This window comes from Chrysochloris asiatica, unplaced genomic scaffold (genome assembly GCF_000296735.1).
Source record: "Chrysochloris asiatica unplaced genomic scaffold, ChrAsi1.0 scaffold00085, whole genome shotgun sequence".
Lineage (NCBI taxonomy): Eukaryota > Metazoa > Chordata > Mammalia > Afrosoricida > Chrysochloridae > Chrysochloris > Chrysochloris asiatica.
In genome coordinates, this window is record NW_006408603.1 from 3,502,594 (window position 1) to 3,529,014 (window position 26,421).

Genomic DNA, 26,421 nt, shown 5'->3' on the forward strand with positions numbered 1-26,421 from the left:
ATTAGAAACAGACCAACAGAGGGAACCTACCGTCACCAAAAGAAAAGAAATAATAAAGATCAGAGCAGAACTAAATGAGATAGAAAACAGAAAAATTATAGAAAGAATCAACAGGACAAGAAGCTGATTCTTTGAAAGGATTAATAAAATTGACAAACCATTGGCAAGCCTAACAAAACAGAAGAGGGAGAAGACACAAATAACATGCATTAGAAATCACATGGGTGATGTTGTAACGGAACTAAAGGAAATCAAAAGGATAATAACAGAATACTATGAACAGATGTACTCCAACAAATTTGAAAACTTAGAAGAGATGGATACAGTTTTAGAAAAACAAGATCTACCTAAACTTATACAAAGTGAAATTGAAAACTTGAACAGACCCATAACAAAAGAAAAAATTGATCAGGTCATCAAAATACTCCCAACCAAAAGAAGTCCAGGTCCAGATGGCTTCACTGGTGAGTTCTACCAAACATTCAGGGAAGAGCTGTCACCCTCATACCCAAACCAGGAAAGAACATCACTAAGAAAGAAAAATTATAGACCAATATCACTCATGAACATAATGTAAAAATTTCCAACAAAATCCTAGCTGACAGAATCCAGCAGCACATCAAAAAAAACAATACATCATGACCAAGTGGGATTTAGATCAGGGATGCAAGGATGGTTCAACATTAGAAAAACAATCAACGTAATCCACCATATAAATAAGAAAAAAATAAAAGAACCACATGATCCTATCAATTGATGCAGAAAAGGCATTTGACAAAATCCAGCATCCATTCCTGATAAAAACACCCAACAAAGTAGGAATTGAATGAAAATTTCTCAACATAATTAAGAGCATATATACAAAACCAACAGCCTACATTACTCTCAATGGAGAGAAACTGAAAGCCTTCCCTCTGCGAACAGGAACCAGACAAGGATGCCCTTTGTCACCACTCCTATTCAATATTGTGCTGAAGTCTTAGCCAGAGCTATACAGCAAGACAGGGAAATTAAATGCAACCAAACTGGCAAAGAGGAAGTAAAACTCTCTCTTCTTGCAGATGATATGATCCTGTACATAGAAAACCCCAAAGACTAAGTAAAAAAATCTACTAGACCTCATTGGAAGATTCAGCAAAGTGGCAGGATATAAGATCAACATACAAAACTCAGTTGGATTCCTCTATACCAATAACAACAGCACTGAAAAGGACATTAGGAAAGCAATACCATTTGCAATAGCTGCACAAAGTATGAAATATCTAGGAAATGTAACCAGAGAAACAAAGGACCTAGACCAAGAAAATGATAAAACATTACAAGAAACCAAAAGAGACTTATAAAAATGGAAGAATATACCATGCTCCTGGATAGGGAGACTTAACATTGTGAAAATTTCAATACTGCCTAAAGCAATTTACACATACAATAAAATCCCAATCCAGATTCCAACAACATGCTTCAAAGGGATGGAAAAAACAATTACAAACTTTATATGGAAAGGAAAGAGACCCAGGATAAGCAAAGCCCTGTTTAAGAAGAATAAGATCGGAAGCCTCTCACTCCCTGATTTCAAAATGTACTACACAGCTACAATGGTCAAAACAGCCTGGTACTGGTACAATGAAAGATGCATTGATTAATGGAACAGAATAGAGAATCCAGAAATTAACCCATCCACATACAGCCAACTGATTTTCGACAAAGTACCTAAGTATATTGCATGGGGTGGAGATAGTCTCTTTAACAGATGGTGCTGGCAGAAGAGGAAAGCGATATGCAAAAGGTTGAAACAAGACTTTTTCCTCATTCCCTATCCAAAAACTAACTCAGCATGGATTAAAGGCCTAAATGTGAGTCCCAGTATTATAAAGGCCATCAATGAAAAAATAGGGACAAATGTGAGGGCTCTAAATCAGGGAATACACAGATTACCAAACATTTTGAAAATGACACAAACAAAAGTCGACAAAATAGGTAATTGGGACATACTAAAAATTAAAAACTTATGTGCATCAAAAGACTTCACCAAAAGAGTAAAAAGAGAGCCCACAGAATGGGAAAAAATATTTTGCAATGATACATCAGACAAGGGACTAACTTCTAAAATCTGCAACACCTCTATAAGAAAAGGACAAGTAACCCAATTAAAAAATGGGCACAGGACATGAATAGACACTTCACCAAGGAAGAAATTCAGGCAGCCAACAAACATATGAAGAAATGCTCATGATCACTAGCCATTGTTGTTGTTGTTAAGTGCCGTCGAGCTGATTCCAACCCATAGCAACCCTGTATAGGGTTTCCAAGGAGCAATTGGTGAGCTTGAACCACCGACCTTGCATTTCAAATGACTTTGCAGTCTGATGCATTAGTCCACAGTGCCACACCAGGACTCCTCACTAGCCATTGGTGGTGGTGGGTATGTGCAATGGAGTCTGTTCCGACTCAAAGCGACCCTTTACAGGGTTTCCGAGGCTATACATCTTTATGGGAGCAGAAAGTCTCATCTTTCTCCTGTGGAACAGCTGGTAGTTTCGAACTGTTGACCCTGAGGATAGCAGCCTGATTCGTAATCACTACACTACCAGAGTTCCTTTAGAGAGCTGCAAATCAAAACAACTAGATATCATCTCACACCAGCAATAATAGCAAAGATCAAAAAAGTAGAGCACAATAAATGCTGGCGAGGATGTGGAGAGACTGGGATGCTCCTACATTGCTGGTGGGATTGCAAAATGGTCCAACCTCTCTGGAAAATATGGCACTTCCTCAGAAGGTTGGAAATAGAGTACCTTATCATCCAGCAATTCCTCTACTTGGTATTTACCCACAAGAAATACTAGCCATAACACGAGTATATGCACACCAATGTTCATAGCAGCACTATTTACAATAGCAAAAAGATGGACACAGCCTAAGTGCCCATCAATGGAAGAATGGATAAACAAACTTTAGTACAAACACACAAAGGAATATTATGCTATCTTGAAGAATAACAAGGAAGCTGCAAGCCACCACATAACATGGATGAACCTTAAGGCCATTATGATGAGTGAAATCAGTCAGTCACAAAAGCAGAAATACTGCAAAGGGCCATTATTGTAAAAGATTAAGAAAAAGTACCCACACTAAAAGTGGGGGGGATATTTTCTGGTTACCAGGGTTTATGGGGTGGGGTGAGGAGAGGGAGGGGAAGGTGGAACACAGGGTAAGGAATAGACACAGGATAGTTTGGGTCCTGAGGGGGGTGCGCAGTACACTAGAAAGGGGAGGGGAAAGGAAGAACAAGGCAGATGGGAGAACAGTTAGGCTGGTTTGCATGGATTAAATAGGACAGAGGTAAATAAGGATGCATGCACAACAACAGAGCTCTAGAATACAAGGATTGAGGCATGGTTTGGATGGGTGAAAGTGGGGAAAAAATGTTAAGGTGCTTGGTTGTCTTTTGAATCTTGGTTTCCCTTACCTACTATTGCAAAATAGACACTTGATGGGGAGAGAAAGGAATAGCCTTAGAAACATCACCATAGAAAGCTTGGAAGTCCGTCTTCAGCCTATAACTGATTGGACTACCTAAACTTGCCCAGTGAAGGAGGCTTCCTACGGAACCTTTGTATTGCATAAGACCATGGGTGGAATCCTGATCCTGATCATCCAGAATCTTCTGAGGTGGGAAATTTCCACTTGGAAGGACAAGCAAACCAGCCTGGAGCAGCTAGAACAGAAGATACTTCTTGAAAGAAAGGCCAGCAGGAAAAATCAAAAGCAATAACAGCAGGCTGACTGACTACTACAAGAATGAGCAAGTTATTCCCCCAGGAGTCATCAAGGCAAACGGTCAGGTCCCCTCAGGGCAAACCCCCTTCCAAGACTAAGACTCAAGGGGAATACACAAGCAGGTGTGTGGACTTGCTGCTGACCATGTTGGTCACTGATAAGGGGAAGTAGGGAGGAAAACAGCAATGAAGTTGTGAGCTAAGTCTGACCACATTCAATAGACTCCTGTTAACCTGGATTGAGACCTGGTTAACCAGCAGTATGATGAGACCTGGGAACTCCTGGGCCCAGGGACAGGGACATGGCCACAGAGGACCAGAGCAGAGTGTGAAGCATCCAGCTGATATGAAGTGAGGGGAGATGCACAAGAACACCTGTAATTGCAGATCGTACCCACTTGGCCTGGCTTCAATGGCTGGATGATCAGAAATCAACTAGAGGAAGAAAAGAGGGAAAAAAAAGAGTAACCCACTGCAATTTGATGAACTTGACCTATGCTTGTTGATGCATAGGTCTTTACAGTGAGGATCATTCCCACCCCCTTGGTACACAGGGTCAACACAGATGGGCAACAGCCATTGGCTACCCCAAATTGGGGGAGGGGGGCTACAAAGTAGTGACTGGTTTACAAGCTTTCAATAGGGAACCTAGTTCCAGAGGGTGCCGGGAAATGCAGAATCTCCAGAGTCGTTCCCAACCTGTCTGGACACGGCTGATGAAAAGAGATGGGATGAGACTCTCGTGGTTCAATAGGGAATGATTGCTATCAGGACTGACTGTGAATATTAGAAAGGTAAAGGTAGACGTTTTGTAACAAAAGGAGGGGAGTGGTAGATTTTGCAGTCCAGGAGCGGAGGTCCCTGGAACCATCAAAGGAGAAAAGCGAAGTGTGGGACCCTATCCAGATAAGCAGTGACTCCAGAGATGGAGGCAGAGACATGGAGAGATGGATTGGTTGGAGACTTTAGAGTCAGGGAGGGAGAGGAGCTATGTGTTGAAGGCCAGAGGGGCAGACTTGAGGTGTGTACCCTTTGGTCGTTTGATGATGCATGCAAGAGATTGTAATCATTGCAATGAAAGGAACTAAGATAGGATGAATGTAAAGCTAATGTTCTTCCATGTAAACTATCATATAATTCACAATAAAAACAACAGCATTTGTGTCCCCCCCCCAAAAAAAAAAAAAAAAAAAAAAAGCACTACATAGTCATTGGCAAATAGCCCTGCATTTCAGACAGCTTAACTGGGTCACAAGCTAGAAATGTGACTGGAGAAATATCTTTCATAACTCAGCAGAATGTTGTTACTTAAGCCCTACCAAGTTCCAATCCAAAATGAACAAAATTTGAGCCAATCGGAATACAGCATTGGCATTTTTCTACATTCCACTCTACAAGAAAATGGTCATCTGCTTTCAGAAATCTTGTAAATAGCTTTCAGGGGGCATGCTGTCCGAATTTTCACCACATTGGACAATAACCAGTGTACAGAGGATTTTATTCAAATGTTTCTAGACAAATTGCTCAGAACTGAACTCGAGTCAAAATCTGGATTCAAATCCTGACTGTATTGTCTAAAAGCTTTTTGACACTAGGTAAGTAACCTCATTTAGCCAGTTTCCATAGCTACTAAATCTGTCCAATATACATGTTGTTAAGAGTCGAAATTAAGTGTCCCACCAGTAGTAACAATGTGTAGCAGAGCAGAGGTTCACAATGGGGTTAATACTAGGACTCCTGCAAGAACCTGACAGCTTAAAAGAAAAAGAAAAAGGTCCCTAAGGTGGGGCAATGTGGAAATTAACCAGCGTACTGACAGTCTTCAAATATTGTTGATTTACCAAACCTTTGATTAGGAAACATTCCCTTCAATTATTTTTTTTCCCTTTGCAGGAAGCACCAATTTTCTAATGATCCATTTAGTGTCTTGTTTTCTGCACGTCAGGTTACGTTTAGCACCCAAGGGCACTCCTGTCCTGGAGCTGCATAAAACTGCAAGGCATGGCCAGGGGGCAGATTCAAGGCAGGACATGTCTCTTCACATGGCAGGAACCAGAGAAAAGCAGCACGTCCCATATTAATATGGAAAGCTATTTGGAGACCCTCTCAACCAGACCAAAAGCTTTAAAATGCACCATTTCACCTCTGTGCTTTATTTAGGTGAGAGAAGACCAGAAAGGAGTATTGTATTTTCGCTTTATTGGAGACATCTTACAGTAGACAAAAGCAAGTAGATAAACACATGCTCTAGAAAATATACATTCTTGTGAGAAAATATAAATAGATACTAGGAAAGGGTCACGCTGAACAACAGCTTGGCTTACACATCTCTTTAAGTACATCTAATACCAGAAGACTCAGTCTAATATCTTTTGAGATGAGAAAGAAGAAAGGAGAACAACAGAAGGCAGAGCGAAATATCTCTCTACAGATCACAAGGCCACCACACCAAGAGATATCCCAAGAGAATTTGCCACATGAGGGTAAATTTTGTTTTGAGACAGTTACCATTTGTAAAAGACTGCTTTAGTCCTTACATCTGAAAACAGGAATAGCTCAGCTGTTTCTGCACTGTCATCCCTTGGTGGAGGAGATAGTTAAGACTGCTAACAAATCTTCAACCTTGAGGAAGTGTGTCCAAATCTTACTCTTAACACACATGTGCACACACACACACATGTACCTTCTTACCCATACTCTTCAATACTCTTTAGACAGTTGATGGGCTTTCAGATGCTGGTAAGAGCAGCTTATAATCCATCTCTGAATTCACGACTTGTTCTTTTGGTCAACAAATTAAGGCAGCTGTCCAACAAAGATATAATCTTAAAGCTACCAGATGTTGATTCATATTGTACTAAAACAAAGTTCTCAGAAGTAGGAGAAGGGAAAAACATTTGACAAATCACACTGAGAGACTAGATAATAGAAAAATAAAACAGCTGCAGGCTGATAAAAAAAATCTTAGCTCAACATTTTAAGGTCTGTTTCACAATTACTTCCATAATTTGCATTAAGGAGCAACATAAGAAACAGAGGATGTAGCACAAATAAATGACAGCAAATTTGCCTCTCTTGCTCTGGCATTTCTGTGGGTATTAAAGAGTAACACACTTGAGTTTAAAACCACTTCATAGAGTCTTCCACTGATAAAAAGAAAGAGGAATACAAATTGATCCAAGAGCAAAGGGAGAGTTACATAATACATTATAGGCTTTACATTTTTCATTATGAAAATTTGTTAGTGACCAGTTACAGATTTCTCTAGAAAGAATAAACGTAGTTTCTTATTTTCAGGCCTCTTTCGTCAAAGACCAAAATTCCTTAGTTAAAAAAAAAATCTGAAGTGCTCTATAATCAATATAAAGGATTTTGAGGGACAAAGTCTTTAAAAAAAAAAAACAACTGTCAGATGACTTATGGGAATTTCCAATAATAAAGTTGAAAGAGACTTTACGAGTCATCTTGTCCATATACCAGAAGTGTAGAAATTTCTTCAGTGCTGTTAACAGATGATTCTTTAGCGAATGCCTGTACCTTTCCTATGAGGGGAAGCTCTCTAGCTTTCAAGGCAGGTTATTCCAATTGTCAGACGAATCTAATTGCTAGAGCATTAGCTCACATTAGTGGAGACTGTGCACTGTGCAACTTCTATCCCGCTCACTTGAGTTCTGTCTTCTGGAATAAAAAAGTGAATCTAACCCTTATTTCATATGACAGTCTGTTAAGTACTTAAAGACATGTATCATATCTCCCATTTCTAGGAAAATGGATAGTGGAGTCTAAATTGCTTGACATAGTAGTGTTCCTTTTACAAACTCCTAATGGGCAGTATGATGAAAACACGAAAGCTATTTTACACACACACACATACAAACCCATTTAAAGCATTGTACAGGGGCAGTTATAGACAAGGTGAGTTTCTGATATTTCCTCTTTGAGAGTGAACCTTGCATACTAGGGAAAACACAAGTTACAGAAAGCTCATGGCTTAGGTACACACCCTGTGCTAGAGAATTCAAGGAAAAGGTAATTTCTTCTTCCAGGTAGACTTGGAGAGTCAGACTAAAAGGGTCACAAGCAAATTAAGGAATCTATATGTCCCTATTGAAAGTAGCTTTTTATTAGCGTAGCATAATCCTCCTTGGTTCCTGCAGGGACCACAGATTCATAGAATGTTACAGCTGGAAAGGGCTTCAGAGCGTCTAATAAAGTACCCTCATTTCAGAAATGAGAAAATTGAGGCCTAGAGATTTAAGAGACTTGCGCTTGATCACACAGCTAGTAAGTAACAGAAATAGGAATGGAACTACCAAAGTCCAGGACAAATTAAATTATATAATGAAGACGGTTGAAGGCATAGAGAAATAGAAGCTAAATGTGTTATTTAAGAAGTTCAGTGTGAAAATGAACAGGGGCTGACAGCTTAAAAAGGAAGAAGAGAAAGGTGTGATTCCACTGAACAGCTCCAGGACTGCTGCCTAGGGGAAAGAAATGTAGGATTGAAAACTATTATGAAACTCAGGTAAACCTTATGGCAGAAAGCTAAGACATCATGAGTTTACAACCCCTGAAATGTACAAAGACTTAGAGACATACATTTTTATTTAAGTAACTGACTTTATCTAGTGAGTAACTAGTACTGACTAGATTGAGAACAAAACCTCACAGTACAAAGAAAGAACATCAGTCCATTCCATTCCATTCGAGTGTTACATCCTTTGTTGACATAAAGACTTTTTGTATTAGAAATTCAAAACAAAAATTTTGGCTTAGATCATCACTGTATAAAACAAAGATTTTTATTATAAATCTCATATTATAGGCATTTCTGTATCTCCAACATTTTTTTACCTCAAAAGCACTCTTCTTAATTATACACCTTAGATATATTGTGCCTTGGTAAAAAAAAATACTAAAAGGAAACAAACATAAAAGAAGCAGTCTTTGGTTTTCTTGCCAACTAATAACTTGGTTGAAAGATTTTCCCCAATCTATCTGCACATAGCTGTGCCAGGACTGCAGGCCTTTATAAAGAACATGCTTGGTCACACTGGTAATGTAGTATCAGCTGACTTTTGTACACAGATGGCAAATGATTAGCTGTATGAACCTTTACAAATGAAGAAAGTGGTTAATTACACCAAGACTGTGTTTGTGTGTACACAATCACTGGGTACCTTGCTCCTGTACATACACTAACAAGTAAGTTTTCAGAATTTTAAACAAAATCTTTAGATCTCACCAAACCAAGTTATATAAAATCTGTCCATGATCAAATAAGTTGCTGTCAATAATATAACTGGATATTATATATACTTCTGGCATATCAAAAAATATTTACATTACAGACAATACATATAGTCAATGAATACAAAAATTATCTATAAATGCAAATATATTTACAATGAGATCCCTGCGCAGTAGGGACAAAAACAAAAAACAAATAATCACAAGGATACAAAACCCCACGACCTGGTACCAGTTGGTCTATTCTAGAATTCTTGGCAAAGACTTTGAATATCAAAGCCCCAGTCTCAACCACATATATGTTTGAAACCACTGAAGAATCCCAGGCACACTCCCCAGATGGCTCCAGTCATTTTGGTTCCTTGGAAGACAAAGTAGAACAGTGATTTTTTTTCCCCCCCAGGATCACTCAGGATTGAGACAATATCCAGCATGTCAAGCAGCAATGGGACTCTTTCTGACAGGCCATGCACATCTGGGCACATACCACAGAAACATTTTTGCCTCATATCTTCCTCTGGCAGTGCCGTACCCTTTTGGCAAGCTAAAACCAAAAAGAAAGCTGTTCCACTTTCTTCACCAGGTATAAACCCAACCAAGTCCCTGGCCTACTTTGGTGTGATCAGATGTAATTGTAAACAAAGAGTAAAGCAAATGTTGACTTTGGGGTTTCTTCTGAACGCTGAGGTAGTAAATGCAAAATTAACTGATTTGAGTCTCTGCCCGTATTTCATCCGTCATGTGCCCTCACTACCGTTTCATGTGCCCTCACTACTGTCTGCAATGTTCTGAGTCCTACTAAAATCAAAAGCAAGGTCATGTACCCTGTGGCAGGGTCTCGGGGAAGTGGGACAGTCTGGGTCCCTCGCTTCCAGGCCCTCATTTTGGAGGAGTTGTGACGACTCGAGGATTGGCTGCTGAGAGATGGGAGGATGAGGCAGGCTTAGGTCTTTGTTTACGTTCCACAAGGGCTGCTGCAATGTTTCTGAGGATCAAAGACAAGAATTATCAGTGACAACTGAAAGTTTGCAATTAATTTTCTAAGATTTAATTTTTTAACCAAATTTTTAAAGAAGTATGTCCAGTAGTCATGAATAAGGACATTAAGATTAAGTGACCACTTGCCATCTTCTTAGCTACAAATGAAATAACAAAACGAAAACTGGAACCATTCTCTTTCAAATCCTTCTACTCAACACATTTAACCAATTATTTTGAGACTATGCTATATGTCATTTACTTGTACCAGTTACATTACAGTGATTCTGCTGCTACAGAAATTTAAGCACAAAACTCCATTGGCACATGGAAACACACTAGAGACGATTCAAGAAATGACCATAATCACTCAAATGAAAAACTGGTATCAGATGACATCAATATCATACAATGGAAACCTGCATCATCAGCCTATTGCTGTTGAGCTGATTTCCCTTTAGGATGGAGTAGACATGCTTTCTAGGGTTCCCAAGAGAGCCTGATGTGGCACTGTAGGATAAACACTAGACTGCTAACCAAAAGGCTGCTGGCTCAAAACCACTAGGCACTCCTTGGAAACCCTATACAGGATTGCTATAAGTCAGAACTGACTCGATGGCACTTAACAATAAACAGGGTTTCCAGGCTGTAAATCTTTACAGAAGCTAACCATCACATCTGTCTCCAATGGAGTGACTGGTGGATTTGAACCAGTGACCTTTCAGTTAGCAGCTGAGTGCTTAATCAGTACTTCACCAGGTCTACTTAGTTCCATCATACATTCATAGAAATCAATGATTTAATGCAGTCATTATATCTTTTAGGAGCCCTCGTGGTACAGTGGGTTAAGCTCTGGGCTGCTAAGTACAAGGCCAGTGGTTTAAACCCACTAGTCATTCCACGGAAGAACAATGAGACTGTCTGCTTCTATAAAGATTTACAGTCTCAGGAACCCTAAGGAGCAGTTCTACTGTGTCCTATAGGATTGCTACAGTCACACTCAGCTCTATGGTAGCAAGCGATCGTTGTTCCAATTCATAGACTCTGTATAGGGTTTATGAGGAGCGGCTGGTAGGTTTGAACTGTTGACTGTGCAGTCCAGAGCTTATCCTACAGTGCCTTCCAACTTCTACTTTGGCAACAATTCTAACAACAAAATAACCAAAAATTACATTTAAAATCTTAACAATCAGAGCATCTGTACTTTGGTTACAAAATTATCCATTTCTCATTCTCCTTATTTAATGCAGTGGTGAGATTTTTTCCAGAGCTCACCAACTGAAAGCTGTATTAACCTCATGGGGATGCATTTTGGGAAAAAACACAAATACTCTGAAAGTAAGCACTCAGAAATTTAACCAATAATAATAATAAAGCTAGAATAGTGTTTCTCAGGTTTTGATGATCACTCAGATTCAGGTCTTATTATAAGTAGACTGATTCACTACATCCTTATTCACTATCCAAAAAGCTCTTTTGATCCTTCAGATGCAAACTTCTTTAGAATTCTATTATCTAAAAACCTCAGACTCTAGTTAATGTCGCCAATTCGGACCACTGTGCTTTGCTTCCTGCCATATGAATGCTCGCTATATGACAGAGAGCAAGTCTGTTAGGTGACAGAGGAGAAGACAATACAAACCAAACAAAGCCCACTGCACCTCTTACCACTACTCAGCTGCATGGAGGGCAGTTTCTTCTCATTTATCCTCTCGTGGTTGGTGGGAAAGGCAGACATCTCTCTATCTGCTGGTGCTACCAGGCTTTCCAAGGTAGTGGCATCTTTCGGGGGATGTGTTAAATATGTCTCTTTGGGCATCTGGACCATGAGGCTGGACAATGTCTGATCCAGAACATCCTCCTCAGCAATATAGGCATATGGACAGTATTCTCGAGTCCTGGAGTAGATGTTGGCATTATCGTAACAATCTGAGCAGATCACCCGGGTACTAGTGCCACCTAATGACAACATGAGAAAGAATCCCAACATCTTTCAGTTAAGGAATTAGCTTTGCCAACCATCAACTTTCTTTATTAGTTGTCATCATCATCATACTGCTTACTTTAAACCAGGTGAAGTTTCAAGGTCTTTCTCTGAATTAGTTCATTTAATTCTTACAATACCTTTATGGAGTGGGTACTATTATTATCCTCATTTTACAAGTGGGGTAATTATGACACAGAGAAATTACATATATTGCTCAAAGTTGTATTTCTAGAGCAGGTAGCTACAATCTGCACCCAGACACTGGCTACGAAGCCCATGGTCTTACAGACTGCATTAAACCATCTCATCATGGCTGGGTAAGGTCATGCTCAAATCAAGGAAAACAGGATAAGGCTGGTGCTGTGCTCAGGCCGTATGTTTGGCTTGTGCAAACTAACACAAGAGAACAAGGAGCTGCAACAACTTCACTTCACAAAAGCCCACATAATTTTCATAGATCAAGAGGTTAAACCACACCAGTCACTATAAGGACCCTGAGAGAAAGTCTCTGACGCCAAGAATCCTGCCTGAATAATGTGTGTTTGATAAAAGTAGAGGTGTAATCATGAGCTCTCTTGGACAACTGTTAGGTTTTCTCGAAACCATCGAGACACGTTAATTATTCTTTAAAAATCTAGAAATATCCCCTTACCATGAAAAGCCAATATAAAAATCAAATTTATCAGTTAGAAAGAGAAGTTTTAATTGGTTCCCAGCCTAAAAATCACTGAAGAAATGAACTACGGACAGTGTATGACACAGATGTGTTGAGAGACTCTATAAAAATCTTAAGTGAAATAAATACTCTATGAAGTATTGTTTACTTGTTTCAAAAATGACAAAACTATAGCTCAGATCTTAAGAAGATTATTCAGGGTCACATAGCTGAAAATAGGAAGAACTAGGACATAAATTCAATTATCCTAACCCTTAATTCAAGGAGCTCTGGTAGCGTAGTGGTTACAAATCAGGCTACTAACCTCACGGTCAGCAGTTGGAAACTACCAGCTGTTTCATAGGAGAAAGATTTACAGCCTCGGAAACCCTATGCAGGGTTGCTATGAGTCGGAACTGACTTCATGGCACACAACAACAACCCTTAATTCATTTCCCTGTTATGTCATCCACTGTGGGAAAGGTGGAGAGGACAGCAAGGTGAATGCTGAGAAGTCAGGTTCATATTACTAGGAAGCATTTTACATCTCTGATGTTCTCTAGTATATTCTGAGAACCATCACTGTCCTTCAAACTTTACTCCTGTCAGCAGGAGAGAGTGGCCTCCCTTGGATACAGTGTGAAGGATGCCCATGGCTCAAAGGAAAGACACTTGGAGAAAGCTTCTAGTGCCTCCTTTTCCTATAATACCACCATGGGTTGGGAGAACCTCTCCTTGTACTTCAATCCCTTGTTTTACGGACAGTTTGTTTCTTTGTTGCATCAGGTAGTTTTTCTCTCGGTTAAAACTCCAGTTAGTTTTCATTCTATTTTGCAAGGAGCCAAATGCTTCCACTGAATAACTTACTTTAAAATATTACTTCAGGTTAATGAGGAAAACTAGCCACTAAAATATAAATGCAATAGGAATGGCTGAAATTATAACCATATACAAGCAAGAATCATTACCATCAGTGCCTTTGTGTGTATATCCATTGGCAGGAGGCATAAGTTGCTGATGACTGCCTGCCTCAGAGTTGCTGTAGCCTTCCTGTGGCTCAGATAGTGTTCCTTGGGAAGACAAATAGCTGGGAATGTCTGCAGGCAGATTAAGCTCTTCTGTAAAAGAGACATCTGTAACTCTCAAACAGTTAGGTAAAACACTATTTTGCAAGTATGTTCTATTTGGGTAATTCTGGCCAGGACAAAAAGTTAGTACTTCCCCTAAAATAATTTCTCACTAGAATTCTCTTCAACGTTTCACTTTAAAAAGCATTACCAAAGAAATAAAGTTTAAAGACTGAAATCTTATCCAGAGCCACACTTCCATAATCTACCTGGCTTGACCTCTTCTCTCCCAGGATTGCAGGGTGGGCGGTATAATAAACTGATTTGTATATCATGATAGCCTATTCTTTCTTGAAGTAAAATTAGGATGGAATCAAGCAGTAGGCATTCAAGAAACCCAGGATATGTTGCTAAGAGGAATGTTTTTTGGAAGGGTTTACAAACTCTACTTTTTTTACATTTTATAAAAAATTCTATACAGCACTTCTGACTAAATGACAAGAATCGTGTCATCTGATTTCCACTCACCTGTGTTTGTGATACTATAATCTTCATTCTTCCTTCTCATGTGGTAAATCACAATGACCCAGATTAGAGAGGTGCCCACAACACAGCAAACCACAACAATGATGACAATGCCGATAGTAGTCCAGTCATCATCGTCATGGCCAATGCTACTCTGGGAAGAGTCACAATTGGGGGATGTAATGACATTTAGGTAAATGTGACCACGTTCTGTCCCTAGGGTGTTAGACATAATGCACGTGTATTTCCCAGCATCTTCCAGCCCAGCATCTACAATGATGAGAAGCTGGTTGGCGGCAGCGAAGAAGTGCCGTTCTGTCACCAGCAGTGGTCCATCGTCTTTGGTCCAGTTGAGGCGAGGGGCAGGACTCCCTCCAGCGATGCACTGTAATACTGCAGTCTCACCTCGGGTTACTGTCTTGTCCTCCAACGGTCTAATAAATGAGGGTGTCTCTAGCAGGAAGATGTTGAAAACAATCAAGTTATGTAATTTTATTCCCCAAATCCTACTGAATTACGTTAATAAGAGCACTGTCACATAGTTATTAGGGGAAGGCGGGGTAAAAGTTAATGTTGCAAAACAAAGAAAAGCCTCAAAAGTCTTCAATCTTGTCTCAATAATTCTACCTTGGGACGATAAACCTAGGCAAAAAATTAAAAATTTATACACAAACAAGTTTATTATAAAATTAATGCTATAATTAAAACTTTTTATTATAATCATCTAATAGAAAAATGATTACAGTATAGACACAGGATGTTGTATGAAGATTTTTTTAATGGCAGTAAGCCTTATGATATACTACTTTACTAGTAAGAGGAAAAAAGTAGGTATATATAACCCATATAAAAATGAATTTTAGAAGTCCATATAAATATGCCAAATCTTTAACAGTGTTTCTCTCTTTTTTATATAACATTTTCAAATAAACAATGTATTTTTCTGATTACAAAAGTAAACAACACAAATAAAGAAAACCCAACCATCTAGAGAAATAAGGAATTGAAACATGGAGTTTGCCTTGAATTTGATTTCCAAGAGGAACAGTATTTCCATAAGAAAAAACAGGCAAGTCAGGAGAAGTTTCAGGGAAAAGACATTTCATGATAGCATAGATTAAGAGGAGTAGGCTGGAAGGAAAAGAGGGAACATAACCAGGAAAACAAATCATTATTTTTTTATTAAAATTTAAAAAATAAAATAAACTAGGGGTGGGAAAGGAGCTCTGGTAGCGTAGTGGTTACGAATTGGGCTGTGAACCTTAAGGTCAGCAGTTCGAAACTACCAGCCCCTCCGCGGGAGAAAGATGAGGCTTTCTACTCCCGTAAGGATTTACACCCTCGGAAACCCTGTACAGGGTCGCTATGAGTCAGAACCGACTCGACGGCACTTAACAACAACAAGGGGTGGGAAGGTGGGAAATCAGTTCTTTTGTCTCAAATGCTCTGGAAATCAGTCTTAACAGGCTGGAATATTTTTAAGAAAAATAACTCCCAAAGAAAAAGAGTGAAACTCTTAGTGCAAACTCAGTCAATAGAAGCTAAAAAACATATCTAAAGTAGAAACCATACAGAGGGAAATTTAAGAAGATAAATTAATAAGGGGATTTAAATTTGACAAAGACCCCTAATTCTTCCCTCAGTGTTTTCCTACACTTTGGTTATCTGAAACACTAATACCCTGGTTATCTGAAACACTAATACCCTGGGATTGAAAACTGTTAAAAAGATGTAAGAATCACAAACTCTTGGCCTCTCTGTCTGAAGAAAACTCTGAAGACTCAAGTTTAAACTTTTCTTGCCCATAATAATAAAGATAAGATCCCAAATTTTAAAAGTGCTAAAAAAAAAAAAAGCAGGAGAAGTGAAGTAAAAACAGGGTTAGTTAAGCCCTACAACGTACAATAGACTCCTATGAAGCCGGGTGGAGACCTGGTTGGCCAGCACTGTGGCAAGACCTGGGGTCTTTTGGGCCCAAAGTCAATGACATAGCCACAGAGGACTAGAGTGGAGAGCGAAGCATCCAGCTGATAAGAAGAGAGGGCATATGCACAAGAACACCCACACTCACAGATAATACCCACTAAACCTGGCTTCAATGACTGGATGATCAGAGCTCAACTAGAAGAAAGAAGAAGAAAAAAAAGAGTAATCTGATACAATTTGATGAACTTGACCTACACCAAAAGAGGGAACAAATCTTTACAGCGAGGATCATTCCCACCCCCTCCATACACAGAGTAGACAGGGATGGGTAACTTGGACATTGGCTACCCAAAATGGGGGAGCTACAAAGGCAAGAAGTGATTAGCTTACTAGCTTTCAGGAAGGAACTTAGATCTAGAGGGCAGAGACGAACGTAGAATCTCCACTGAGTAGTATCCAATCTGTCTGGGGGGGCTAATAAAAGGAGATGAGGATAGGTCCCTTGGGGTACAATAGTGAATAATAGTTATCAGGACTGACTGTGAGGGTTGGAAATATAATGGTGGACGTTTTGTAGCAAAAGGAGGGGAGTGATTGACTTTGCAATCCAGGAGTGGAGGTCCCTGGGACCATCAAGGGAGAAGAGCGGAGTGTGCAAGACCCTACCCAGAGAAACAGTGGCGCCAGAGATGGAGGTAGAGACGATGACATGGAGAGATGGAGCAGCTGGGGACTCTAGACCCAGAGAGGGAGAAGGGCTGTGTGCTGACGCCCAGAGAGCAGGCTTGCAGTGTATAGCCTTTGGTTGGTTGATGATACATGGAGGGGATTATAATAACCATGGCAATGAAACGATATACGATAGGATGAATGTAAAGCGAATGTTCTCCCACGTAAACTATCACATAATCCACAAGAAAACATTTTTTAAAAAAAGCAGGGGCCCACAGTACAGTAAACTTACCTAACACTGTTAGTGAGGCATTTGCTGAGAGGCCTCCCGCTATGTTTTGTGCCATACAGCTATAGATTCCCATGTCTTCTATTTTCACGTTTGCAATGAAGAAGACATCATCCTCGGGCATGACGTGCATGCGCCTTTCTCGAGCCGCAGGGAAGTCAGTACCACCATCTTTCTGCCAGGAAATCTGAGGTGCGGGGTGTCCTTCTGCAGCACATTCCAATCTGGCCATGGCACCAGTGCGAATAGTTAAATCCATTGGGGTTTTCAGAAAAGATGGCATCTCTGCGACAAGAAAGACCACCGAGAGGTAGAGGGTGTGTGTCTGTGTGTATTTAGACTTTTATGTAGATAGATACACATACACACACACAATGGGTAAATGATTGGCCTTGAGCCAAAAGGTTGGTGGTTCTAACTCACCCATCAGCTTCCAGGGAGAAAGATCTATCAATCTGCTTCTGTAAAGATGGTTGTTGTGTTGTGTGCTGTCAAGTTGGTTTCAACTCATAGCAACCCTACATAGGGTTTCTTAGACTGTACATCTCTGCAGGAGCAGAAAGCCTCATCTTTCTCCCATGGAGTGACTGGTACGTTTGAACCATGGACCATGCAGTTAATAGCCCAACGCACAACCCACTGCCACCAGGACTCCTTTGCAAAGATTGTTGTTGTTAAGTGCCATCTATTCATATAGGCCCTGTATGGGATTTCCAAGGGGTGGCTGGTAGGTTTGAACCACTGACTTTGCAGTTAGCAGTCCAGTGCTTATCCTTACAGTGCCACACCAGGAGTCCTCTGTAAAGATTGTTGTTCCTATTGTTAAGTGCCGTTGAGTTGATTCCAACTCATAGCTACCCTGTACAGACAGGGTTTCCAAGAAGCTGCTGGTGGGTTCAAACTGCCAACTGGCAGTCCAGTGTTGACCCACAGCACCACACCAGAAGCTAAGAAAAGCCTTATAGAGCAGTTCTAGGAGCTCTGGTAGCGTAGTGGTTATGAATCGGGCTGCAAACCTTAAGGTCAGCGGTTCGAAACTACCAGCAGCTCTGCGGGAGAAAGATGAGGCTTTCTACTCCTGTAAAGATTTACACCTTCGGAAACCCTGTACAGGGTCGCTATGGGTCGGAACCAACTCAACGGCACTTAACAACAACAACAAACACAAAAATAGTAAAGTCCTCACTCCCCAAAGTTTTAGATGTAGCCTAATCTTCTTGAGTATATGGCTCAAGATATTAAACATGAAAAATCCTTCTAAATTTTACAAACATATAAAGAAGCATAGTTCCTTACCATTCACGGTCAGTTTCGCTTTCTGAGAATAATTGGAACCGAAATGATTAGTCACAATACACTGATATTTTCCTTCATCTGTGAAATTCACATTGGAAAGATGTAAGACACTAGTATACTCTAGAGCTTCTCCAGTTTGCTGTTGGTAACGAACAAAATTCTCAATATCCACATCATATAAGATTTCATTGTCTTTGCGCCACAGAGTGGATATTGGGGAGTCACTGCTGCTCACTGCGGTGCATGTCAGAGTCACATTCATGTCTCTAAGAGCAACTGTGGTTTCGGGATGTGTCCTTATCTGCGGCTTCAGAAAATCATCTGAGGAAACAAAGCAATGGCTAAGTCAGTAACTTATTTTTGCTTCTAAAGACTCAATTTTAGAACAAACACTGTAAAATTGTGTGGTCCATTTACAAAGTGACAGACTAAGGTGAAAGAGACTATGCCGCTAGAGTTCAATTCCCTTATTTAAAGATGAGGAATGTGAAGTCCAGAAGGGTCAAATGACTTGTTCAAGGACAAGCCAGTCATAGAGCCTGGACTGGAGCCCAGCTTCCTGACTTCAGAGTCCAGCACTCTTTCCATTATCCATTACTGTCACTGGTGTACTTAGATGTACTTCTTAGACATTACCAGTTACTAGGGGGAAAAGGGAAATCTCATATTAGAATTTTGAGAAAGTTTTAAATCCCACCACCCACATATATACATGTATGAAAAATAAACATGTACATAGTAACTATTATCCTTTCTGTGCCAACATAGAAAACAGAGATTATGAGTTTACTGTATTTCACAGGGAATGCCTATTACTAAGGAGCCCTGGTGACATCTGTTGTTGTTAAGTGCCATCATGATCCTGGGTCAACCTCACAATTATTGCCATGCTTGAGCCCACTTTGATTGCCACTTTGCCAATCCATCTCGCAGGTGGTCTTCCTTTTTTTCTCTGACCTTCCACCTAACCTTACCTCCACCTGCTCCAGAAACTGGTCCCTCTTGACAATATGTGGGTTACAAATTAGGCTGCTAACTGAAGTGTTAGCAGTTCAAACCTACTAGCCACTCCAAGATGAAGCTTACTGCTCCCACAAAGATTTACAGCCTTGGAAACCCTATACAAGGTCACTGTAAGTTGAAACTGACTGAAATGGCACACCACCACCATCACCTGTGACTAAAACAAATGATTTGAAAGTACTATGCATACAGCTTTCACCTAAAATACTTGCAAATTCCCAAACATGTCAGATGTTCAAACTGTCAATTGTCTTAGGACTTGCTAATAAACTACAGACTCATCAATGATAAGTGAACTGATGCAGAAAAACACGGATATGAATTCTTATCCAACATCTTCCTCAGAAAACCTTTCACTGTGCTATAAAAGTGACCACTGGAAAAATGGGGGAAATATCTAGTATGTTTACATTAAAAACCAAGTCAAGTTAGAAAGAAACTCATGGCAATATAAACATTATTTGATCTTCATTGGATCCTGATTTTTTCCTATAAAATTTATAAAAACAGCATAACAAGTATTTTGTGGGCCTGAACTTTCAAGTGTCCCATGTACCTTTAACACATATTGATCTGTAAGTGCCACTATGTAAGTTTAAAGGAAATTTAAGCATAAAAGAAAAATTTCTAAAATGAGAAAGAACAATATAGATGTATATCTAAATTGTAAGTATACCTAAAGTTGTCTATCACTCCCCATCACCCCACAAAAATCCTGTCACTGTAATCTTCAGAATCTGCATCCTAACCCTGAAATACATGACATCGATCTATTCATGCACTGCTGACAGCAACATAAACTGGTGCTATCCCCTGTGTGGGGCTGTAGGATCAGCACTGGACTGCGAACCGCAAAGTCGGCAGTTCAAACCCACCAGCTGCTCCTCAGAAGCCCTAAACTCATAGGGTCACTATGAGTCGGAATTGACTTGACGGCACTTAACAACAAATCTTATCGGAAAGTATCTGGCAGCACTTTTCAAGATCTACTAAAAAGATTCATGTTTTAAAAAATATTCATGGTTTTTGGATTCAATAATCTTACTATACTGAATATTTATACTAAGGCTCACAATCCCCCCTAAAAGAAACAGGCCTACACTCATAAAGATGTTATTAAACTGCCATTAAACATGATAGTTCAAGAATGCACAGAGAAAAAAAAAATTAAGATGTATTAAGTCAAAGAGCAGAATAAAAAATTAAATATATTATTATAACTAAAATGCTAATGCTAATACATTGAAACACAAGCTGGAGATGGTGATAGAGACAAAGGTTGCTAGTTAGAAAATATTCAGGCCTACTTTGTATTTTTTTAAATTCTGCCGCCAAAATAGTAAGTATGTACTATATAAAAAATTTAAATGAAAATACAAACCGCAGACGAAATCTTTCAGATCCACATGCAGGATGCTTTGCCCTGCTAGCCATTCAGGGTGTGCGCAGCTCACGTTCACAGCATGCTGAAAGTTATTATCCACCAGCCACTGGAGGAACCACTTCATGTGGCAGTCACACAGCAAACTGCTTGTGTTCAGAATCCTGCAGAAACACAGAGAAAAGCAGTGCCCCTGGTGTCACTCTTCAGTCCAAGTTTTGTCAGCATTAACAGCTCACTATATACACCTAGTGGCATGATAGGATAATCACTGGGACACAAGGTCAGCTTGACCTGCAAGGTCAGTGGTTCAAACCCACCAGCCACTCCTCGGAAACTCTATACAGGTTCACTATGAGTCAGAATTGATTTGATGGCACTCAATAACAACAAATACACCAAAGCATTTTTTATCGCCAAAAACGTTTCAGAATTTAACCAAGGAAAAGAAATTCATTTGTCAGTTTCAATCCTTCAATGTGTCAATGTCATGAAAAACACTAAAGAGGAGGAGGCAAGGACAAGACATTTGTTTTACATGATCGACCAAAGAATCACTTCCACCATATGTAATGAGTACACCTTGACAGGATCCTAGATTAGGGGGATAAAAGCAGCTACAAAGGACACTTCCTAATATGTACTTCATATTAGAAAATAATATTATTTTAGCAATGTTAATTCCTTTAGGTTTAATAATGATGGTGTGGTTAAGCAGGAAAATATCCTTGTTCTAAGTAAAAACAAACTGAGATGTTTAGTGATTAAAGTGTCATGATGTCTGCAATTCACCTTCAAATGGTTCAGCAAAAAACAGTATGTAAATACAACACACATATGTTAATGTAAGAAGGAGCTTCAAAAAGTTCATGGAAAAATGGAATTAAAAGATAATGGACTCTTTCCATGAACTTTTTGAAGCACCCTTGTATGTGTACAAAGGGAGGGAAGAAGGAAGGAAGAAGTAAAGGAAGGGGAAAAACATAACAGCAAATTTGGCAAAACGTTAACAATTGGTGAATCCAACGTATTACTTTGGAGAAGATCTCATTATTTTCAAATTATTTCATCAAGATTGAATGCACTTCAGCCTTATGACAACATGTACTGCAACTTCAATTAAGAACGACTGAAAAAGTACTGTGGTTTAGAATGCTGTTGTTAAATGCCATTGAGTCAGTTCCAACCCACAGTAACTGTATGACGATTCTAAGGAGCGGCTGGTGAGTTTGGACCACCAACCTTGCAGTTAGTTTGTGGTTAGCAAACCAGTGCTTATTCCAACAGTGCTACACCACAACTAGGCCTTTGAAACATACCTGAAAAAACTGGGGTTTTCTCTTAATGATCCATTAACTGCCCCATCCACTGGAAGCACTATAAACAAATTACTTTAAGAGCATTATGGCTTGCTTTGTATGTATCATCAAACTCCTCCCCTTGTTTTAAAGTTTAATATGAAGTATCTAAAATTTTACTTCAAAAAAAGTCTTAAACAATCTTTACAGGTTTCTCAAAAGCTATATTTTAACAAGAATAATTTTAATTAAGACAAGCCAAAAGTTAATTTTTGTATGTAAGAATACTTGTGTTCCAGAGCAGACAGAAATGGGCAACTTGGACATTGGCTACCCAAAATGGGGAGGCTACAAAGGCAACAAGTGACTGGCTTAAAAGCTTTCAAGAGGGAGCTTAGATCCAGAGGGCACGGAGGAAGGTACACTCTCCACTGAGCAGTATCCAATCTGTCTGGGCAGGGCTGATGAAAGGAGATGGGGATAGGTCTCTTGTGATACAATAGTGAATAATTGCTATCAGGACTGATTGTGAGGGCTGGAAATGTAAAGGTAAACATTTTGTAACAAGGAGGGGAGTGACTGACTTTGCAGTCCAGGAGCAGAGGTCCCTGGGACCATCAAGAGAGAAGAGCAGAGTACGGGACCCTACCCAGAGATACAGTGACGCCAAAGATGGAGGTAGAGATGATGACGTAGAGAGATGGAGCAGCTGGGGACTCGAGATCCAGAGAGGGAGAGGGGCTGTGTCCTGATGACTGGGGGGCAGGCTTGCTGGGTATATACCCTTTGGTTGGTTGATGATGCATAGAGGGGATTGTAACTATGCCAGTGAAATGATATATGATAGGATGAATGTAAAGCTAATGTTCTCCCATGTAAACTATCACAATAAAAAATAGAAAAAAACAAAAGAATTCTTGTGTTTTTCTCGCAAACTCGTAAAGAACTATATTTGTTGTGTTGTTGTTGTGAAGTGCCGTCGAGTTGGTTCCGACCCATAGCGACCCTGTATAGGGTTTCCGAGGAGCAGCTGGTGGATTTGAACCGCCGACCTTGCAGTTCAAATGACCTTTCAGTCTGGCGCATTAACCCACAGCACCACACCAGGACTCCAGAGAACTATATAAGAGTTACTATATGCCAGGTGCCATTCTAGGCCATGGGGATACAGTCCTCATAGAGCTTATGTACTGAGAGGTAAGCGATAACAAACACAATGTCATAAAGTGACACACACTGTAAAGAAAAATATAATTAGCCAAGACAAAGGGGGACAGCAGAGCTGCTAGATTGAATTGGTCAGGGAAAGTCTCTGTGGAGAAATGACAGGTGGACAGTCATTTCTGAGAGAGTAAACCACATGAAGGCCTGAATTAAGAGTGTCCCAGGCAGAGCAATTGCAGCATCAAGGCCTTAAAGCAGAAAGACTTTAGCATGCTAAAGGAAAAAGCAAGAAGGCCAGAGTTCAGAATGACAGGAATGAGGCCAGGGAGCTAGGCAGGGAGGATGGTCAAGCATGCAGGCACCTTATAAACTCAAGGAAGAACTTAGTTTCTTTTATCCCAAGTGTAATGGGAGGCAAATGAAAGGCTATGAACCGGAAGAATGGTATGATCTGATGCACATTTTCTTAAGCACACGCTATTTAACAGAAGAGTCAAGGATTCAAACTCTACTACTATATATTGACCTCTCCTACCACTCTTTGTCAAGCGCTATGTTCCAGTCACACCAGTGCCTTTCTTGTTCCACAAGCACAAGTAAGCTCTTACCCCCGGGCCTTTTCCTTTGTTTTTCCTCTGCCTGGAATGCCTTTCACCCATATTCACCTGGTTTGTACCTGGTATTAAATCTTGCCTCAAATGCTTTCGCCTTCAGGAGAGGCTCCCGTGACTACCTTATCTAAAATAGCAGCCCTGTCACTCTCCCGACCTTTGACCCAGCCTCATGTTTCTTCAGATGGGATAGTGTATTATCTGCTGGTTTATTACTTAGCTTCCTGATGAGAATTTTTTTCAGTACACTCTGAAGACAGAGACTTTGTCTTATTTAATGTTGTACGTTGTGTTTTTAGCATCTACAATAGTATCTTACATTATAGACGCTCAATCAATATTTCTTGAATAAATAAATAATCTCAATTTATCCTCACAACACTGTGAGGTAGTTGCTAAGTATTATCTCCATTTTGAGAAGGCAAACTGAGTCTTAGACTAAACAATTTGTCCAATACTACAAAGTTGTTAGGAATGGAGCACACAATTTGAATTTACACTTTTCCAGTGCTTCTTACACCATCTGTGATAAAGGATCAATTTTTAAAATTCCCAAACTGCTACAGACTAATACAACTATTTGACAGTTTGGGGACATTGCAATAATTTGAACAAGGGCTAGAGACATCATCTTTAATCATTATACTTAAGAAACTAAAAAATAAAACTGTATCTTAATTGTAACCCATAGGAGCGGGTTTTGGGAAACACGTTTCTAATAGCCCAAAGAGATACCAGAAGGAAAAGTAAACAAATAGTATAATGTGGGACTAAGAATTATATTTGGCTTTTTGTATCTGTTTTCAGAAAACAGCCTAAGCAATTAAGGTGTTCCTTGTCTTTCTAAAATAGGCAGGCAAGTAGGGGCTACGCAGGCCCCAAATCTGGCCAACTAACTTCAGAAAGGGAGTGGACGTGATGCAGTCAGTCATGCATATTCATTGACTGAATTAATCATAACTATGTATTAAGGTACTAGTCATGCACATTCAGTGAGTTCCCAATGACTAGGAACTCTGGACCCTGGAGCTCTTCTGAGGCTTCCAGAATTGATGAGAAGGAGAGGCACATCCCTGGAAGCCCCATGCCAAGAACTCTCCCCAGAACTTGCCTGATGCATTTCTTCACTTCGTATCTTTTCAGGTTATAATAAGCGTGTAACTGTAAATATAGGTCATAGTCTTTTAAGAATTTTGTGAGCTGTTCTAGGGAGAATTAACAAACCCACAGGGGCGATGAACCAACAAGGACTGGCAGTATAGAGTTCATTTATGTAGAAAGTGGTTGGCAACAAGGTATAGCGATGTGGGGAGATGAAGTCTGGATCCATTTAGAGCAGGGAACTGAATTCATGTTGACCCTTGCCATACATTTCATGATAAAGGTGGCATATGACCACCTTGACCCTTTATAGTGCATTTGGTAATGACATCCTGACAGAAGGTACACATAAAGCATAGGAACTGCAAGGTCTACTAACTGAAAGTATCGCCAACACAGGTACACAGAAAGTTCTAGTGTCACACCTTCTGGACTTGTAGAATGTCGGGTTATTTTTAAACTTCATCCAGCCACTAAAATAACTTGAGTATTAACGCTTTCTTTTTCCTTGCCTGAACTGTGTGCTTTTGAAAACACTTGGGTCACATTCATCACATTTTAAGTACAACAAGCAACGGATAATGATATAATTGGTGACAAAAAAAAAAAAAGACTTAAATTACTTACAGTTCTTTCAAGTGAGTCTGAGAAAAAGCATTTTCTTGGATAGACATAATAGCATTGTTGTTTAAATCTCTGAAATGAAGAGAAATGAAACATTGCCAGTCACCATTTCTACAATTAAGTTATATAAACACTCTTAAGTGGTCACAAAAACCTCTGCTAATAGCAAAGATTATTTATATAGTGAGTAAAATGTATGCAAAATACTTACAGATGTTCAAGAGATCCAAGACCAATGAATGCTTTCTTTGTAATTGATTTAATCTGGTTTCCTTGTAAGATTCTAAAATAGAAACAAACCATTCTGATAAAATTCTCCAGAAAACAAAGTTAAATTCATTAAACATCTACCTATAAAAGGTGAAAATAAGCTTAACGTACATTTTTAAGAAAGTTATAAACTTTTATTATAAATAAACATAAAGCATGATATGAAAGCTTCTATTAAAATGTTGGGGCTCAATGAGGTGCCTCTGAACAACCATTATGACCATTGATAAACTGCTATTTTTCATATGCTAAATTGAGTTATAGTCCCGCTTTATCCCTAGTTAGCAAAAGATCAAGTTAAAGAAATTCAGACAAGTTGAAGCTCTGGGTAATCTAAAATCTTATTTGAAAGAATCCTGTTCTACTAGACAAATTACCTATAAACCTCACCCAACCAGTTCAACACTGGCTTTTTTAGAGCATTTCTTTTACTTAAGTAGATGTTCTAGTTCCATGAATAGCTTCTATGTGCCCATAGAATGCTTTCAATAGAAAGGCATTCCACCCTCTCTACCTCCCCTCCCC

At 39.6% G+C, this 26,421-nt stretch overlaps 1 protein-coding gene across 1 annotated transcript in view; it reads right to left on the minus strand.

Moving 5' to 3' along the window:
• Positions 1-9,161: 9,161 nt before the first annotated feature.
• Positions 9,162-26,421, minus strand: part of LRIG2 (leucine-rich repeats and immunoglobulin-like domains 2) — a 43,028-nt gene continuing 25,768 nt past the window's right edge. Inside the window, exons 10-18 of the mRNA XM_006865903.1 lie at positions 25,838-25,909; positions 25,630-25,698; positions 20,829-20,992; positions 18,425-18,745; positions 17,132-17,413; positions 14,245-14,694; positions 13,618-13,767; positions 11,676-11,966; positions 9,162-10,014 (exon numbers count right to left, since the gene is read on the minus strand). Of these exons, the coding sequence (XP_006865965.1) occupies positions 9,788-10,014; positions 11,676-11,966; positions 13,618-13,767; positions 14,245-14,694; positions 17,132-17,413; positions 18,425-18,745; positions 20,829-20,992; positions 25,630-25,698; positions 25,838-25,909 (2,026 nt within the window). The 3' untranslated portion in view covers positions 9,162-9,787. The remainder of the gene's footprint in view (positions 10,015-11,675; positions 11,967-13,617; positions 13,768-14,244; positions 14,695-17,131; positions 17,414-18,424; positions 18,746-20,828; positions 20,993-25,629; positions 25,699-25,837; positions 25,910-26,421) is intronic.